Source organism: Aphelocoma coerulescens, chromosome 2, assembly GCF_041296385.1.
Source record: "Aphelocoma coerulescens isolate FSJ_1873_10779 chromosome 2, UR_Acoe_1.0, whole genome shotgun sequence".
NCBI classification, from domain to species: domain Eukaryota; kingdom Metazoa; phylum Chordata; class Aves; order Passeriformes; family Corvidae; genus Aphelocoma; species Aphelocoma coerulescens.
In genome coordinates this window covers 396397-412682 of record NC_091015.1, presented here as the reverse complement: position 1 = coordinate 412682, position 16286 = coordinate 396397, and the positions used below count along the sequence as shown (strand labels likewise).

General features: G+C 67.9%; 2 protein-coding genes across 2 annotated transcripts; both read left to right on the top strand.

The window, feature by feature from the left end:
• The first annotated feature begins 5 nt into the window (after positions 1 to 5).
• Positions 6 to 1026, top strand: LOC138106004 (uncharacterized). Its single transcript, XM_069006045.1, has 3 exons — positions 6 to 284; positions 699 to 887; positions 991 to 1026. The coding sequence occupies exons 1-3, from the start codon at positions 6 to 8 to the stop codon at positions 1024 to 1026; spliced, it is 504 nt and encodes a 167-aa protein (XP_068862146.1).
• Positions 119 to 16275, top strand: SLC4A2 (solute carrier family 4 member 2). The gene is made up of 24 exons (XM_069006114.1): positions 119 to 284; positions 991 to 1045; positions 5658 to 5801; positions 8391 to 8559; positions 8678 to 8913; positions 9049 to 9173; positions 9334 to 9557; positions 10280 to 10416; positions 10492 to 10672; positions 10758 to 10893; positions 11031 to 11214; positions 11293 to 11407; positions 11490 to 11674; positions 12215 to 12428; positions 12526 to 12747; positions 12904 to 13052; positions 13214 to 13408; positions 13489 to 13731; positions 13860 to 13949; positions 14149 to 14315; positions 14399 to 14652; positions 14959 to 15128; positions 15414 to 15587; positions 15725 to 16275. The coding sequence occupies exons 3-24, from the start codon at positions 5742 to 5744 to the stop codon at positions 15803 to 15805; spliced, it is 3711 nt and encodes a 1236-aa protein (XP_068862215.1). The 5' UTR covers positions 119 to 284; positions 991 to 1045; positions 5658 to 5741; the 3' UTR covers positions 15806 to 16275.
• Positions 16276 to 16286: the final 11 nt, after the last annotated feature.

Genomic DNA, 16286 nt, shown 5'->3' with positions numbered 1-16286 from the left:
CCGCCATGGCACCGCCCACCCTGCCCCACCCCGAGGTTCCGGGTTCGATCCCCGGCTCCGCCCGAGTCCCCGCCGGACCGCCCGTGTCCCCCCGCCCGCCCTCCCCGGGACAGCGGCACTACGTGGGGGCCCTCCGGGGAACCCATTGCGGGGACGGTGTCCGCACCCGCCGGATTGGTGCCGGAAGCGGTGCGGGCCCGCCCGGTGCCGCCCCGCCCCGGCGCGCTCCCGCTGCTCCTCCCCGCGGGGACGCGCAGACCCGCCCGGCGCGGCCGGACTGTCCGGTAAGCGGCGGCACTAGCAGCGGGATCGTGAGCGGAGGCGGTGGGGCTGGCGGGGTGCAGCACGGCTGGTCCGGTCCCGGTCCCGTCCCGGTGCCCATGCCCTCGCGGTGCCGCTCGTCCCCACCGGTGCTGTCCCCGCTCCCCCGCGCTGTCCCCGCTCCCCGCACGCTGCTCTCACCGAGCCCCCTCCGTTCCGCTCCCTCCTCTCCCGCCCCGCCCGCGGCAGCTTCAGTCCCGGTCCCGTCCCGGCCCGCCCTGGTAACTCCAGGTCCCGGCGCGGCCGCGGCTCTGCTTCCCCCCGCTGCCTTCCCGGGGCCCCTGCCGCGGTGGGGGGGTTCAGGGGGGCTGTGCCGTGTCCCGGGACTCCGGGTCTCCCAGCATATGCTCCGGGTGCCTTGGCTCCTTCGGCTGCAGGTGGAGCAATACCCAGCCCCGGGCATCCCCCAGGACCACCCCGGCACCCCGGGACGCCCGGGGGGCCCCTCTGGACCCCTCCCGGACACCCCGGCACCACCGTCCTCCCGGCCAGCAGCGATGCTGCCCGGGACGTTGAAGCTTGGCCTCTCCCCGCCGCCGCTGGAGCCCCGTGCAGGGTGGTCTCAGGTGACCCCAGACCCTGCTCTCGGAGTCACGGTGGATCCCAGACGCTGCGTGGGGCAGGGGGGAAGCCAGGACCCTTCACCATCTTCATCCCTCTCTCTTGCAGCGAGGCCGCTCCATGCGCTTCCCCCGCGGCGCCTGAGCCCGGTAGCCCTCGGCAGGTGAGAGACGCGGGGCTGGGGGGGGGGGCCAGGTGTGTGTCCCTGTCACCTGGCTGGAGCCGTCCTGCACCCACCCGCTCCCCGCGAGCGGAGGGGTCCGAGGGGTCCACAGGACCACGAAGGGAACTAGGATCATCCAGCCACCTGCCACCGTCCTGCTCCCCCTGAACGGAGTGTCCGAGGGGCCTGGGGAGTCGCACGGTGCCTGCTGAGAGCCGCCGGTGCCGGGGCACTGCCCCTTGCGAAACCATCCGGCGTTGAGCAACGCCGGGCACGGCTCCAGCCCGGGGCTCTCCCACGGAGCGTGGGCTCCCATGGCCCCACAGCGCGTCCCCAGGGAGGGGGCAGCAGGTTGGGGTGGGAGCAGGTTTTGGGGGCTGCGTTGCCTGTGGCTGCCCCTCTTCCCAGCTGTAGAGACCGTTTTGGTCTTCGATACGGTGTCAGGAGTTGGGATCGCTCCATAGTGGAATTATGTTGGCAGCTCCCAGTGCTGCGGGAAGGGCTCCGTGCCTGCCCCGTCCCCCCACGGAGGGGGGCTCCAGTGGGGACCCTGCTGTCGAGCCTTTCGGGGTCGCTGCACCGCTTCAAGCGGTTGCCAAAAAAACCCGGGATGTGATCGTTCTAACGATCCATTGGCACCGGCACCTGCGCCTCCCCGCCGGCAGCCCTTCCGCCCGCGCTCCCGGAGGCTCGGGGGCCGGGAGCGGGGCTGGCCCCATGCCCAGGTAGGTCTGTACCTGTTTTGTCACCTGTCCTGGGCGGGCAGCGACGCTAGAGGGGATGGGGCTGGCAGAAGGGTCCAAAGGACGGGTTGGGGGACCCTCCTGGCACCTCCTGTGCCCTGGGAAGGACTGAGGGTGACCCAGGTGCCACCCTGCCTGCGGATGCCATCCCGGCCGGCGGAAGGGAGGGGACCGTGGGAGCCGTGTCCCCGTGCTGTCCCCGTCGCAGCCCCCACAGTCACAGCCTGTCATTAGACGGGACGTGGTGGCCGCAGGGACCGGGCTGGCTGCCCGAGGACGCCGCACGGGGCATTCCAGGGGCGTGAGGCCAAGGGGGTGACCACAACCCTCGCCCGACGTGGGACCCTGCGCTTATGGAGGGGGTCATGTCCCCTGTGTCCCCAAAGACGCGTGGGGCGGGAGTGGGGTCGCCACGGGAGCCGCGGCGAAGGACTTGGCAGAGCTGCGCTGTTTGGATCCGGGGCTGCTCCACGGAACAAAGCCTCGCGCTCCCGCCGCTGCTCCCGCGGGTTGTTTTCCTCCTGAGCCGGTATAAAACTCCTGGCAGAGCTCGGCAGCTCCGGGCACAGTGCGGCTGCCCGCGGTCCTGCTCCGGACGGGCCTCACCCCTGCCGTGCCGGGGGTCCCACGCCATTCCCGCTGGGCAGGACCCCGTCCTGGGGAGGTGGGAGCGGCAGGCGCTGCTGCAGCCTTGGGCTTACCGGGCCGGCATGTGATGGGGTGAGTGTGGCCGACGCTGTGCCGGGACCGGGGGTGGCACAGTGGCAGTGATACCTCCCCGGTGGGCTCCGACAGCCGTGGGTGGGTGGGCGTCGCCCAGACCTGCCGCAGGTGACAGAGTGGCTGTCCCTGTGGCCAGACCACCCCCTCAACGAGGTGCTATCCTGCAGGGACCGAGCTGTCAATGCTGGTGCATGTCCCCACAGGGTTGTGGGGAGCAGCTGTGCCTGTCCCCTCCTGGGGCTGGGATGAGACAATGGGGGGGGACCGCCGATGGCAATGGCAGGAGCCTCTTGCAGGTCTGGTGCTGCCCGGGGGGAGGTCCTGGCCTCTCTGAGGTGGCAGTGAGGTGGTGGGGAGTGCCCTGGCACATCGATGACAGCGGCAATGACAGTGGTAGTGGCACCACATGGGTGCAGAGCTGTGATTCATCTCAAGATCATGGTAGTTTTGAGGTGGTGGGCAGAGGGGGTGTGGAGGTGAATATTTTTGGTGTTGGTTTCCGAAGTTTCAGTGAATGAAGCCCTGCCAGGCAGGAGCCAGTGGTGTCTGGCCCAACTCTGTTCCATGGTGTCCCATGGTGATGAGGGGGTGCAGGATCCCAACTGCCTCTGCTGGGTGGGATCTGGGGAGCCCACGGGGTGCCAGTATCTCCCAGGGATCTCCCAGAGCAGCCAGGTGACCTGGGGCAGGGAGCAAGGGGCTGCAGGGAGCTGGGGGGGACTCCCATCCTTGGGGGTGGGCAGAGTGCTGGGGCACCCGCTGGGCCTCCTCCATTTCGGGGTGCAGGGAACTGGGGGTCTCCTGACTTCCCTGGACATGTCTGCCCAGGCGATGGGCGCAGCCTGAGCTGTGTTGGCCTCACCCCAGCCATTCCTCCTGCCTGGCACACGCCGTGCTGCCAGCAGGGAGGCCACAACCGACATGGTGTGTTCCTTGTCACTGAGGGGGCAGCTGGTGTCACCACCGAGGCTGGGGAATGTGGTGCAGGGGTCACCATCAGCCTTGATGCCAGTGTGGGTACAAGTGTGGGTGGCACATGTTTGTGTGCTGAGCCATGGCAGGGATCTGCCGGGTGACATGGTGGTGGCAGCAGACGTATTGACAGGAGTCATGGTGCTGCTGGTAGTGGGGGTACCGGCATGGGAGAGTGGGCAGGAGGACACTTGCTGCCCTGGCGGTCCCCTGCTCCCAGTCTTGTCCCTTCTCATGGGATTTTGGGTCTGTGCTATGGACATGGTTGTCCTGGTGTGGATGTGGGGACTGGCTTCCCAGGACGTGGTTGTCCCAGTGTGGACATGGTTGTCCCGGTGTGGACAGGCTGCCCAGGACACAATTGTCCTGGTGTGGACATGTGTATCATGGTGTGAATGTGCTGCCTGCAATGCGGGTGCCAGCATTCATGAGGGTCCCGCTTCCCACCGCGCTCAGCCCACTGCCCCAGCGCTGCAGAGGTGGGTCCAGGAGCTCCTGGGCCCTCTGGGGCAGCCCCAAGGCAGTGCGGGGCCAGGGCCGAGCCCTCTAATCGCCTCAGCAGCTCAGGCAGGCCAGGGCCGGTCCCAGGAATGTGACTCCGGCGGCGCAGGAGTGGCCGTGGCGGCGGAGCTGAGCACCCATGGCAGCGACAGGTCATTCCCGGCGTGGCCAGTGCTGGCAGCCGCCCGGGATCGCGGTCCTGCCCCGCTTATCGGGGCGGCCCGGCCTTGCACAAGGAGCTATTGTGCTGTGGGGCCGTGCGCGGGGCGCGGCTGGTGCTGGTGCCAGCACCGACACCGTCACGGTCCTGTCGCCGCCATGGCCGCGGGTGTGTGTCCCGACCCTTCTGCCCGGGAGCAGGGCAAGGTGCTGGCGCTGCAGCCATGTGGTGACGGTGGGACTGTCCTGGGGTGTCTACTCCGGATCTGTCCCCCCATCCCAGGGTGTCAGAGCGTCCTGGGAGTGGGGTTGGCCATAGGGCACCAATCAAGGCTTGTTCTGGCCCTTTTCCGCAGGGCTGGCGCGAGCCCTGAGCCGTTCCCGGCCACTGCTCGTCTGTGACTCAGCGACTGCCATGGAAAGCAGAAGTGTCCCCCTGTGCCCCCCCCCCAGCTGTCTGTCATCCTTTCCAGCGGGGTCATGCCCCCGGCTCCTGGGCGCCACATGTCCCCAGTGTCACCATCCTGCCGTGGCACCTGGGGGCCAGGGGGGGCCAGGACCCCCTTTTTGGGTGTTTTGGTGAGAGCACGATGTTCCCGAGAACAATCCCAGTGTGTTCCCAAACTAATCCCAAGCTGCCCACAGGACTAAGCCTAAAAAGCTGCTTAGTGCCGGGAGCAGCGATACCATCCCGCACCAGTGCCCTGGCATCCACCGAGGTGGTGGCCCAGCACCACGTCCCCCCCGTGGGAGGGTCCCATCCTGAATTTGGGGGGGGGGGTTGAATGCTGGCGGCGGCTTGGCGGGCGCCCCAGGAGAGCGGCGTGGCAGGGCGGATAATCTGCTTGCTGGAATGTGGATGTGCTGGCTCTGGCCCCGGACGGGAGTGGGGATTAGGGAACAGCCGGAGCAGGGTAGCACCGAATTTTGGGGAAAGGTGGGATCCAGGGCCATGGTGAGGCTCGAGGAGCCACAGCCTTGGCATTCACTGAGGCCACGACTCCTCAAGCCTCACCACAGCCACTGTGCTGGCACCCCAGCAGTGACGGTGACGAGGATGGTGATGCCACTCATGTGAGACGCAGTCATCCGTCACCACCCTCCTCAGTCCCCACCATCACGTGGGGCCAGCTCCCGTGGCAATAAACCCAGCACACCGGTGCCAGAGGGGTCAGCGCAGGGTCCAGGGAGCTGCCAAGGGGCAAATGTGGGTGGAAGCTGGGTTGGGCTGGGGAAACTGGGGGGGTTGTGGGGTTTCAGGAGGGTCGGGTGCTGCTGTACCCCCCCAAGTCTGGCACCCTGCCTGCACCCCACAGGGTTGGGTGCTTGCCCGGGGTCCCGCTGCCCCGACTCCGCTCCCCTCCTGGCGTTTGTCTTGGCCACAGCTCTCCCATTCCACCCAGTGGCCAAGACAAACCAGCCCGGAGCCAGCCCAACCCGAGGAGGGGCAGCCCCGGCCCCCTGCTTGCGGCACTGCTCCGAGGGGACCCCCTGATCCCCCTCTGTGTTCCCAGGTTATGCTGCCCCGACAGCATCCCCTGAGCCCCCGCGAGAAGGAAAAGGGCTAAGCCGGCTGTGCCGGGGGCCGTGCTGGCACCATGACCCACTCCCAGGTGTCTTCTGAGCTTCACCACATTGTCTCCTCAGCCTTCCAGAGCGTAAGTGCCACCGCGGGGGCGGGCCTCATGGCTGGGGGGGATGAGAGGCTGCACCCCCTGATGCTGCCTGGAGGGGTGACGGGGGTCATGGCTCAGCCCTCCTGCCGTGGTGCACCTGGGGATGCCCGGTTGCTGGGCTGTGGGGTGCTGGCAGTGCCCATAGCACCTGCCTCACTGCTCAGCTGTGGGGCAGGGTTGTGGGGTGCTGGCAGTGTTGTGTGGTACCTGCCCCATTGCTCAGCCATGGGGCAGGACTGCCCCACAGCAGCTCCCCGGGGCAGGCCAGGCCAGCTGTGCCAGGGTGGCAGGTGCCCTTGGGGCCAGCACGGTGCCAGTGCTGCTGGTGGCATGGCCGTGGTGGTGCCCACGGTGCCAGCACTGCCCTGGCGACAGGTCCCGGGCCGAGTTAATGATTGACCCCTATGTCATGCCGCGGCTGCCCGGTGCCGTTGGCAAGTCCCTGTCGCGCGCACGTGACCGGGGATGGGACTGGCCCCATCCTAATGGAGTTCCTCCGGGGCTCCCAGGTAAACTGCGGCCTAGGGGGGCTGTCGGGGGCTCTCTCTGCAGTGCAACCCCGGGCACCGTGCCCACCTGTGCCAGGGTCACGTCAGGTGCCGGACGAAAGAGTTTGTTGGGTGCTGCTGGGGTGCAGGATGGAGCCCGGCAGGTTTGGGGCCATGGGGCTATGGCCAAAGGGGCCTGAGGGGTCTGGGGGATTAAAGGGGTCGCAAGGATGGTGGAAGGGATGTGGCAGGAGTGGGGGGATGCAGGTGCAGGACGTCGCTGACGCCACTGCTGCCATCACGTGGCAGGCTCTGTGTGCCAGGGTGGTGGGTGTGATGGGGTGGCGTGGGTCGTCACCTGGGTCACCCCCTGTGTCATCCTCTGGGTTACCCCCCTGGGGGGCCCTGTGATCACTGTGCGGTGGGGCCGGGGATGGGGAACCTGTGCCCATACGTGACACCTGGGCTGGGATTCGTGTGGGGTGGCCATAGCACAGTCCTGGACCAGCAAGTGCTGTGGGGTGCCCACTCGGGGTGGTGGGAGCTCCCCCACTGCCCGGCGTGTCCCTCCCTGCAGGCAGATCGTGGTGCCTGGGGTGCCCCTGTACCCCCCTGCCCCCCACCCCAGGTCCAGGACCTGGGTCCCAGGGTCATTGGGAGGGGGCCATGGCGGGGGGGGGCGGCTGCGCAGCCCCCCCAGGGGCCGTGGGTGCAGCACTGGGAGGGGATTTACCGAGGGAGCCGTGCAGCACCGGGGGATTGGAGCGTGACCGTGGGGTCGCTGCATTCCGGGGGAAGAATCTGAGCTCGGCGAGGGGAGCCGGCTGCTCGGGGGGGCCGCGGCTCGGCGGGAGGGGCTGATGCGTCCCGGGGTGTTGGTGCGTCCCGAGGGGCCGGAGTTAGCGGGGGGATCGGCGCATCCCGAGTGGGACCGGTGCATCCCGGGGGGGAGTCGGTGCATTCCGGGGGGGCTGGTGCATCCCGGAGGGGGTCGGTGCATTCCGGGGGGGCCGGTCGCTCCGGGGCCGCCGCCGGTGCCGCGGTGCCGCCGGTGCCCTCTGCGTTCGCCGTCACCTTGAGACGGGCGCGAGGCGGCTCCGTCAATATTTGGCGAGGCCGGGACGGAGCCGCCGCCCCCCCGATTCCCTCCCCGACCCCCCCTCGCTTTCCCCCCCCCCGGCCCCATCCCCGGCCGGTCCCGCCGCTCTGATAAAGCGCTGCGGGAGCTGCGGCGGGAGCGGCTCCGCCATGACTCAGGTAGGACCGGCCGGGGACGCGCCCCCCGCTGCCCCCGCAGCCCCTCCCGCACTCCCCCAGCAAGTCCCCCGCAACCGCCAGCCCCGCATCCTTCGTATCCACCCCAGCTCCGCATCCCCCGTGTCCCCGCACCCCCCCTGCAACCCCCAGTCCCGCATTCCCCCCCGCAACCCCCCCCACCCCCCACTCCACATCCCTCTACGCCCCCAGCCCCGCATCCCCTCCCGCCCCCAGCCCCGCCCCCCTGCCCCCGCAGCCCCTCCCCCCCGAGCCCACCCCTTGGCCCCCCAGCACCCACGGCCGGGGTGCAGCAGCAGCACTGGGTGGGGGGGGCACAGCGCCGGGGCTCTGCGGGTGCAGGGGCCGGGGAGTGGGGCGGGGACAGCCCTGGGGTTGGACCGGGGGAACAGCACTGCGGGGTGTGCGGGGGGCACCAGGGCACGGCACTGGGGGTGCTGAGGTTGTCTGGGGGCACGGCACTGGTGGTGCTAGGTCCCAGTCCGTAGGAGAGCAGGGCACTGGGATGCCCAGGGGCACAGCCCCAGGGCCTGGAACTGGGGTGCTGTGGCACATGGGGTGCAGGTGAGACTGGAGCACAGCGCTGAGGCTGGGGGTGCTGGGGGTGTGTGGGGGGCCAATGATGCTGTGGGTGCCTAGCCCAGGGCACAGGGCGCGCACAGCCCTTGGGTGCCTTTGGGGGGGCTCTCCTGTCCAGGGCTCCCATCCCGCGGGGCTACAGGACCGGGGCGCGCTGGGGGCCGGTGGCGTGGCAGGCGGTGGTGCCACCGGGGCCGCGTGCCTGCTCATCCCCGCTGCCGGCCCACAGCCTGAGCAGGAGGCTCCGGGTGCCGGCTCACCTGTCTTTGGGGAGGAGGAGGAGGAGAAGGACCTGAACAAGGCGCTGGGCGTGGAGCGCTTCGAGGAGATCCTGAACGACACTCACCCCCGCAACGCTGAGGAGGCCGGGCGCAGCTACAGCGAGGAGGACTTCGAGTGTGAGCAGGGCCAAGGGCTGGCATGGAGCAGGGAACGGGCAGGGAGCGGAACGGGCAGGGAGTGGGGAACGGGCAGGAAATGGGCAGGGAACACAGCACCAACTCCCGGTCCCCCCAGACCACCGCCAGTCGTCCCACCACATCCACCACCCCCTCTCCACGCACCTGCCCCCTGACGCCCGCCGCAAGAAGGGGATCCCGAAAAAGGGCAAAAAGAAGGCCCGGCGTGCCTCTGTCCCTGGAGAGACCCCCACCATCGAGGAGGCCGAAGAAGATGAGGATGACGTGTGCGACACGGAGACAGAGCGGTCGGCAGAGGAGCTGCGGCAGCCTGGGCCAGCTGAGGCAGTGCAGGTGAGGGCAGGGCTGGGGTGGGGGCAGCGCTGTGCCCCCCGGCTCGGGGTGTCTGGGCACAGCTGGGGCACCAGAGGAACCCACGGCCCGGGAGACACGGCTCCCCAGCAGCCGGCTCACCCCCTGCCCCCCCAGTTCTTCTTGCAGGAGGATGAGGTGGCCGACCGCCAGGCAGAGGAGCCAGCAGCCCCCACGGCACTGCCTGGCTCCCCCCCAGAGCCCCGGGGGGGCGTGACCCCGAAGGAAGCCCAGGCCAGCAGGTGAGCTGGGGTTGGGCAGTGCTGGGGCTCTTGAGTAGTTGGCAGCATCCTCTGGCCACCCCATGGCAGGGCTGGGGATTGGGCAGCCCCTTCCAGTACCCCATGACAGGATTGGGGTGCAGAGGGGGGCTCGGCACTGAGGTGGGCTCCTACCTTGCAGCCCTGATGCAGAGCAGGGGGCTCTGGGGGAGGGGGCAGCTGCTGAGGCTGCATCCCCGGGTCGCCCTGCGCCGAAGTCACAGCCGGGGCACCGAAGCTACAACCTGCATGAGCGGCGGTGCATTGGCAGCATGACAGCTGCTGAGCAGGACCGGTACCAGAAGATGCCGACAGATGAGTCGGAGGCGCAGACACTGGCCTCAGCCGACCTGGACTACATGAAGAGTGAGTGGGAGGCTCTTTGTGCAACTGGGGCTGCGCTGATGACCAGTCTGTGTCGGGCGAGCAGGGCCGGGACAGTGGGTCAGGCAGTGCCAGTGGAGTGGGGCTGGGGATGGTGGGTTTTGGACAGCGGGGCCGGCAGTGCCAGGTTGCCTTGTGGCTGCAGTCAAGCTGGACTGGGTGCAGGCACTGACCCTGCTCCCAGTGCGGGGAAGAACCACAGGGGACTCATCCCTGGTGCCAGGGCTGGGCCGAGTCCCTGTGGATTGTGGCCAGGAGCTGAGCCTGGGGCAGCTGGAGCCAGTGATGGCAGTAGCAGTGGTGGCGGCTCCCCTGGGCACTCACTGGCCCCAGGGATTCACAGTCCAGGACTCTCAGGGTGGAGAGTGATGCTTTTGCTGTGGAGCTCCCAGGGGAGCGCAGCCAGGGCAGAGCCCATGTGCCAGTGAGCACATGTGGGCGTTGGCACATGGGGAGCAGGTGGCCCCAGTGCCAGGAGCTACCTCGACTCCTGCTTGACACTGGTGGTGGTGACCAAGTGACCCCCCAATGCTGCAGCAGTTGCCCCCAGCACTGGGATGATCGCTCTGCCCTGAGCTATCCCAGGCAGGACACATCTCACAGGTCCACGGCCGCTCATGCCAGGGCTCAGTGTCCCCTGTGCTGGGGTTTGAGAATCAGGGCCCCACAGATTGCCTGCCCCTACCATTGCTGACCCCCCTCAGGTCACCGCTTTGAGGATGTGCCGGGCGTGCGCCGGCACCTGGTGCGGAAGAGCGCCAAGGCACAGATGGTCCACGTCAGCAAGGACCACAAGGAGCCCAGCACGCGGCAGCGCAAGCAGGACCGGCAGCCCCACGAGGTGCGGGGTCCTGGGGCAGGGCACGGGCAGGGACGAGGACCCTGGGGTCCCAGCACTGACCCCGCTGTGCTGCAGGTGTTTGTGGAGCTGAACGAGCTGGTGGCGGACAAGAACCAGGAGCTGCAGTGGAAGGAGACGGCACGCTGGATCAAGTTCGAGGAGGACGTGGAGGAGGAGACGGACCGCTGGGGCAAGCCACATGTGGCCTCCCTCTCCTTCCGCAGCCTCCTGGAGCTCCGCAAGACCCTGGCCCATGGTAGGGAGGCGGAGACCACTCTGCAGGTCCCATGGTGAGGTGGGGTCCTGTCCCTGCTGGCCTCAGCCCCCCCTCCCTTGTCCAGGGGCCGTGCTCCTGGACCTGGACCAAAAGACGCTGCCAGGGGTGGCTCACCAGGTGGTGGAGCAGATGGTCATCACGGACCAGATCCGGGCCGAGGACCGTGCCAACGTGCTGCGGGCACTGCTGCTCAAGCACAGGTGGGCATGGGGGGCACGAACACAGCCTCCTTCCCCTGGGCTCTGCTCCCTGAGCTGCAGGGCTCACGCTGTCCCTGGGATTCTGGCAATGGCTGTGCCATTGGGCCCCCATGGACAGCCCTGGCCCTGTCCCGCAGCCACCCGAGCGACGAGAAGGAGTTCTCCTTCCCGCGGAACATCTCGGCGGGCAGCCTGGGCTCCCTGCTTGTGCACCACCACAGCACCAACCACGTGGCTGAGGGCAGCGAGCCAGCTGTCACTGAGCCCCTCATAGCCGGCCACGCCGGCGAGCACGACACGCGCGTTGACGTAGAGCGGGAGGTGGGTGCCTTGGCCCCCCAACTCTGCCTATATCTCAGGGAAGGGCCCTGACCCCAGTCCCCCACTCTGTCCCCACAGAGGGAGGTCCTCACTCCCACGCCCCCAGCCGGCATCACTCGCTCCAAGTCAAAGCACGAGCTGAAGCTGCTGGAGAAGATCCCGGACAACGCTGAGGCCACGGTGGTGCTCGTGGGTATGGAGGGGTGGGCAGGACAGGGGGGTGGGGACCTCCTGACGGGCACCCTGGTGACCCCTGTGCCCCTTGTGCCCCCCAGGCTGTGTGGAATTCCTGGACCAGCCCACCATGGCCTTTGTGCGGCTGCAGGAGGCTGTGGAGCTGGACGCGGTGCTGGAGGTGCCTGTGCCTGTGCGATTCCTCTTCGTGCTGCTGGGCCCCAGCAGCACCCACATGGACTATCATGAGATTGGGCGTTCCATCTCCACCCTCATGTCCGACAAGGTCCGAGCCCTGGGGCACTGGGGTCCTGCCAGGGTGGGGGGCTCAGGCTGTGCCAGGTTGGGGGGTTTGGGGCTGTGCCAGGATGGGGGTTCAGGGCTCTGCTGGGGCAGGGGCTTGAGGCTGTGCTGGAGAAGGATCTCAGGGCTGGGGGTTCAGGGTTGTGCTGGGGCCAGGGTCTTGAGGCACCACTGGATTGGGGGTTTGGGGCTGTGATGGGGCCGGGAGCTCAGGACTCGGATGGGATGGGCTGGAGGGCTCAGATTATGCCAGTGCTGGGGTCTGAGACATGCCAGGATGAGGGCTTGGGGTCCTGTCGGGGCTGGGGAGCTTGGGGCCATGCCAGGATGGGAGTTGGGCCTTGCTGTGTTGGGGTCTCATGGCTATACTGGGGTGGGGGCCAGGGCTCTGCCAGAGTTGGGGGCTCAGGGCAGTGCCAGGGCCAGGGCCATGCTGAGGCCCTGGGCTTGGGGCTGTGCAATGCTGGGCTGTCAGGACACCACAGGGCTGTGGCATGGGCACTGACCCCGCCATGGCTCCCAGCAATTCCACGAGGCTGCGTACCTGGCTGATGACCGACACGACCTGCTGAATGCCATCAACGAATTCCTGGACTGCAGCGTGGTGCTGCCGCCATCCGAGGTGCAGGGCGAGGAGCTGCTGCGCAGCGTCGCCCACTTCCAGCGTGAGATGCTAAAGAAGAGGATGGAGCAGGAGCGGAGGCTGCTGCTGGAGCCCAAGTCCCCTGAGGAGAAAGGTGCCAGGGCAGGGCTGGGGCCAGGGCAGGGTTTGGGGGGGTGTTCCAGCTGTTGGGGTCTCACTGTCTGTCTGTCTGTGCATCTGCCCACCTCCAGCGCTGCTGAAGCTGAAGGTGGTGGAGGACGAGGCCGAGGAGGATGACGACCCCCTGAGGCGCACAGGCCGCCCCTTTGGGGGCCTGATCCGGGACGTGCGGCGGAGGTACCCGCAGTACCTGAGTGACTTCCGCGATGCGCTGGACCCCCAATGCATTGCTGCTGTCATCTTCATCTACTTCGCTGCACTGTCGCCTGCCATCACCTTCGGGGGGCTGCTGGGTGAGTGGGGGGCTGTGGAGGCCTGCTGGGGGTGGTGGGGTCACAGGGGCTGCAGAGGGTGCTGGGTGCTGCCCGGTGCGTGTGCTGCGGGCAGGGATGTGACACCAAGGCCGGAGGGCCCATCCTGATGGTGTGCCTGAGCCTGTTCTGCCGCAGGGGAGAAGACGCAGGATCTGATCGGGGTGTCGGAGCTGATCATCTCCACGTCGCTGCAGGGCGTCCTCTTCTGCCTGCTGGGTGCTCAGCCCCTGCTCATCATCGGCTTCTCGGGGCCACTGCTTGTCTTTGAGGAAGCCTTTTTCACGGTGAGGTGCTGGGGTCTGCCCGGGGGGCTGGGGGAGACACCCCCGCCCTGGCCCCACTGCCCGGGGTAGACATCCCCACAGCCCTCCTGCCAGGGCTCTGTCCAGCCCTGTGACCATCCTGACACCCGTCTGTCCATCCATCTGTCCATATGGCTGGGCAGTTCTGCACGTCCAACGAGCTGGAGTACCTGGTGGGGCGTGTCTGGATTGGCTTCTGGCTCATCCTCATCGTGCTGGTCATGGTGGCCTTTGAGGGCAGCTTCCTGGTGCGTTTTGTCTCCCGCTTCACCCAGGAGATCTTTGCCTTTCTCATCTCCCTCATCTTCATCTATGAGACCTTTTCCAAGCTGGCCAAGGTGAGCTGTGGAGGATGAGCCAGGGGGCTGTGGCAGGGCTGCGGCAGGGTGGGGCTGAACGCCCCATCCTCCTGCTGCAGATCTTCCAAGAGCACCCGCTGCACGGCTGCCTGAGTGCCAACAGCTCGGCCGAGGCCTGGGGCAATGGCAGTGGGGCTGCGACCAACACCACAGCCCTGGGCACCAGCCTGGCTGCCCGCGGTGCCACCAAGGTCACGGGGCAGCCCAACACGGCGCTGCTCTCACTTGTGCTCATGGCCGGCACCTTCTTCATCGCCTTCTTCCTGCGCAAGTTCAAGAACAGCCGCTTCTTCCCTGGACGGGTGCGTGGGAATGGCCGTGCGGCCATGGGGCTGGGGTGAGCCTGGGGGCCATGGGGCTGGGATGAGCCCAGGGGGGCTGGGGTGAGCCAGGGGGGCTGTGGCCAGGCTGATGCTGGTGTTCCCCCCAGATCCGGAGGCTCATCGGGGACTTCGGGGTGCCCATTGCCATCCTGGTGATGGTGCTGGTGGACTACAGCATCCAGGACACCTACACACAGGTGAGCAGCCACCCACCCACCTCCTGGGCAGGACTCCTCACCCTGCAACCTCCTATGGCCACCTCTGGCTTCCAGCATCTGACCTTTCCTCTCCCCTTGAGCCTAGCTCCTGTGGGTCCCGGTGCCTCCATGGCCCCTCTCACTCTGTGGAGCACAGCCAGGGCCCTCTCAGCATTTCTGTCTCCCCCACCCCCTGCAGAAGCTGAGTGTGCCCAGTGGGTTCTCAGTGACAGCCCCAGACAAGCGGGGTTGGGTGATCAACCCCCTGGGTGTGGAGAGTGCCTTCCCTGTGTGGATGATGGTGGCCAGTGGCCTCCCCGCCATCCTCGTCTTCATCCTCATCTTCATGGAGACCCAGATCACCACGTGAGTGCAGTGGGGCCGGGCAGGGGGTGTTGGTGGGGCAAAGGGGAGCCTGTGCTGTGCCAACCATCTGCCCTTGTGCCCAGGCTGATCATCAGCAAGAAGGAGCGGATGCTGCAGAAGGGCTCCGGGTTCCACCTCGACCTCCTGCTCATTGTGGCCATGGGCGGCTTCTTCGCTCTCTTTGGGTTGCCCTGGCTCGCCGCAGCCACCGTGCGCTCAGTCACCCATGCCAACGCCCTCACTGTCATGAGCAAGGCTGTGGCACCCGGGGACAAGCCCAAGATCCAGGAGGTGAAGGAGCAGCGGGTCACCGGGCTGCTGGTGGCCGTGCTTGTCGGTAAGTCTGGCCCTCGGGACCTGGGGGGACTCTGGTGTGGAGGGGGCAGCCCTGGGTGGTTGCAGTGGGGAGGGGGCAGCGTAGAGGGGACTGGGGAGCCATGGGAGGGCTGCGGTGGGGAAGGGGCAGTGTGGGGAATTGAGCTGGGGCACCCTGAGCCCCAGACAAATTGGTGTGGCCATCCTGTCCCCAGTGGACAGAGGGATGTGGGACCCTCCCCATACGAGGGGGTTAAGTGGGCAGGGGGAGGTGGGGCTGGACGGCTGTGCTGAGCCCGCTCCCCAGGCTGACACTGCTCCGGCCCAGGGCTGTCTATCGTCATTGGGGACCTGCTGCGGCAGATCCCGCTGGCTGTGCTCTTCGGCATCTTCCTCTACATGGGTGTCACCTCCCTCAATGGCATCCAGTTCTACGAGCGCCTGCAGCTGCTGCTGATGCCCCCCAAGCACCACCCTGATGTCACCTATGTCAAAAAGGTGGGAAGGGGGCCTGGGGAAGATCCTTAGGGGCAGGACCCTTGTTTAGGACAGCAGCCAGGCTTGGGTACACGTGCGTGGGAGCTGGGGTGTCTGCAGGACAGGCCGTGGCAGAGCCTTGTTTGGGGGGGCAGAGGAGAGCAGAGTAGGGACTCTGGGGCAGCCAGACCCTGGTGGGGTGGGGGGGGACCGTGTCTGGGGCTGTGGGTACCCCTGGGCCAAGCTGTGCCCATGGTGCGAGGGGGACACAGGGCCCGGCTGAGCCTGACACCTCTCCGTGCCCAGGTGCGCACGCTGCGCATGCACCTGTTCACCGGGCTGCAGCTGGCCTGCCTGGCCGTGCTCTGGGCCGTCATGTCCACTGTGGCCTCCCTCGCCTTCCCCTTCATCCTCATCCTCACGGTGCCGCTCCGCATGTGCCTGCTCAGCCGTATCTTCACCGACCGGGAAATGAAGTGTGTAAGTACGGCCGGGAAATGAAGTGTGTAAGTGGCTGCGTCGCTTGTCCCGGGGGGGGGAGGCGGGGAGCGGCGGGGCCCTCCTGGGCAGGGCAGGGCCGGGGGCCCTCGCTGCTCCTCAGCCGCCGTGTCCTGCAGCTGGACGCAGCCGAGGCCGAGCCCATCCTGGACGAGCGGGAGGGTGTGGACGAGTACAACGAGATGCCGATGCCGGTGTGACGGCGCCAGCGGCTCACGGCCGGCGGTGGGCGCCGGGCACGGCGGGACCCCGCACCGCGGGGCCGGGGGCGGCGGCTGTGTGGCCGTGCCCCGGGGGGACGGGGCCCTGCGCTCCCCAGGCTCTCGGAGGGCACCTGCCAAAGAGACGCCGGCCCCAGGCTCGCCGCCGCGGTACAGCCCCTCGGACACTGCTGCCCACGCCCCGGGACAGAGCCCCCCCGGCCCCCTCAGCAGCCCCTCGGCTCCCGCCCGACACTCAGGCGTCACCTGAGCCCCCCGGGGTTCATAGAACACGCAATTCAAAGGCAATAAACAGCTTTATCCCGAGCACGGGGCTCAGGGCAGAGGTGCTGGGGGACCCCCCTGCCAAGGGAGGCCTGCTCTGAGCAGTCCCTGGGAGGCTACCGGGCTGGGGGCCGGGGCCCCCCCCGCTGCCTTCGACTAATAAAGAGACCGGACTTTGCACACTTTTCACCAGTTT

Coding starts and splice junctions, on each gene's coding strand:
- LOC138106004 (XM_069006045.1), top strand. CDS start 6: ATGGCACCGCCCACCCTGCCCCACCCCGAGGTTCCGGGTTCGATCCCC. Junction 285..698: donor CGGCGCGGCCGGACTGTCCG/GTAAGCGGCGGC, acceptor CTTCGGCTGCAG/GTGGAGCAATACCCAGCCCC. Junction 888..990: donor CCCGTGCAGGGTGGTCTCAG/GTGACCCCAGAC, acceptor TCTCTCTTGCAG/CGAGGCCGCTCCATGCGCTT.
- SLC4A2 (XM_069006114.1), top strand. CDS start 5,742: ATGACCCACTCCCAGGTGTCTTCTGAGCTTCACCACATTGTCTCCTCA. Junction 8,560..8,677: donor CAGCGAGGAGGACTTCGAGT/GTGAGCAGGGCC, acceptor CGGTCCCCCCAG/ACCACCGCCAGTCGTCCCAC. Junction 10,673..10,757: donor CCGCAAGACCCTGGCCCATG/GTAGGGAGGCGG, acceptor TCCCTTGTCCAG/GGGCCGTGCTCCTGGACCTG.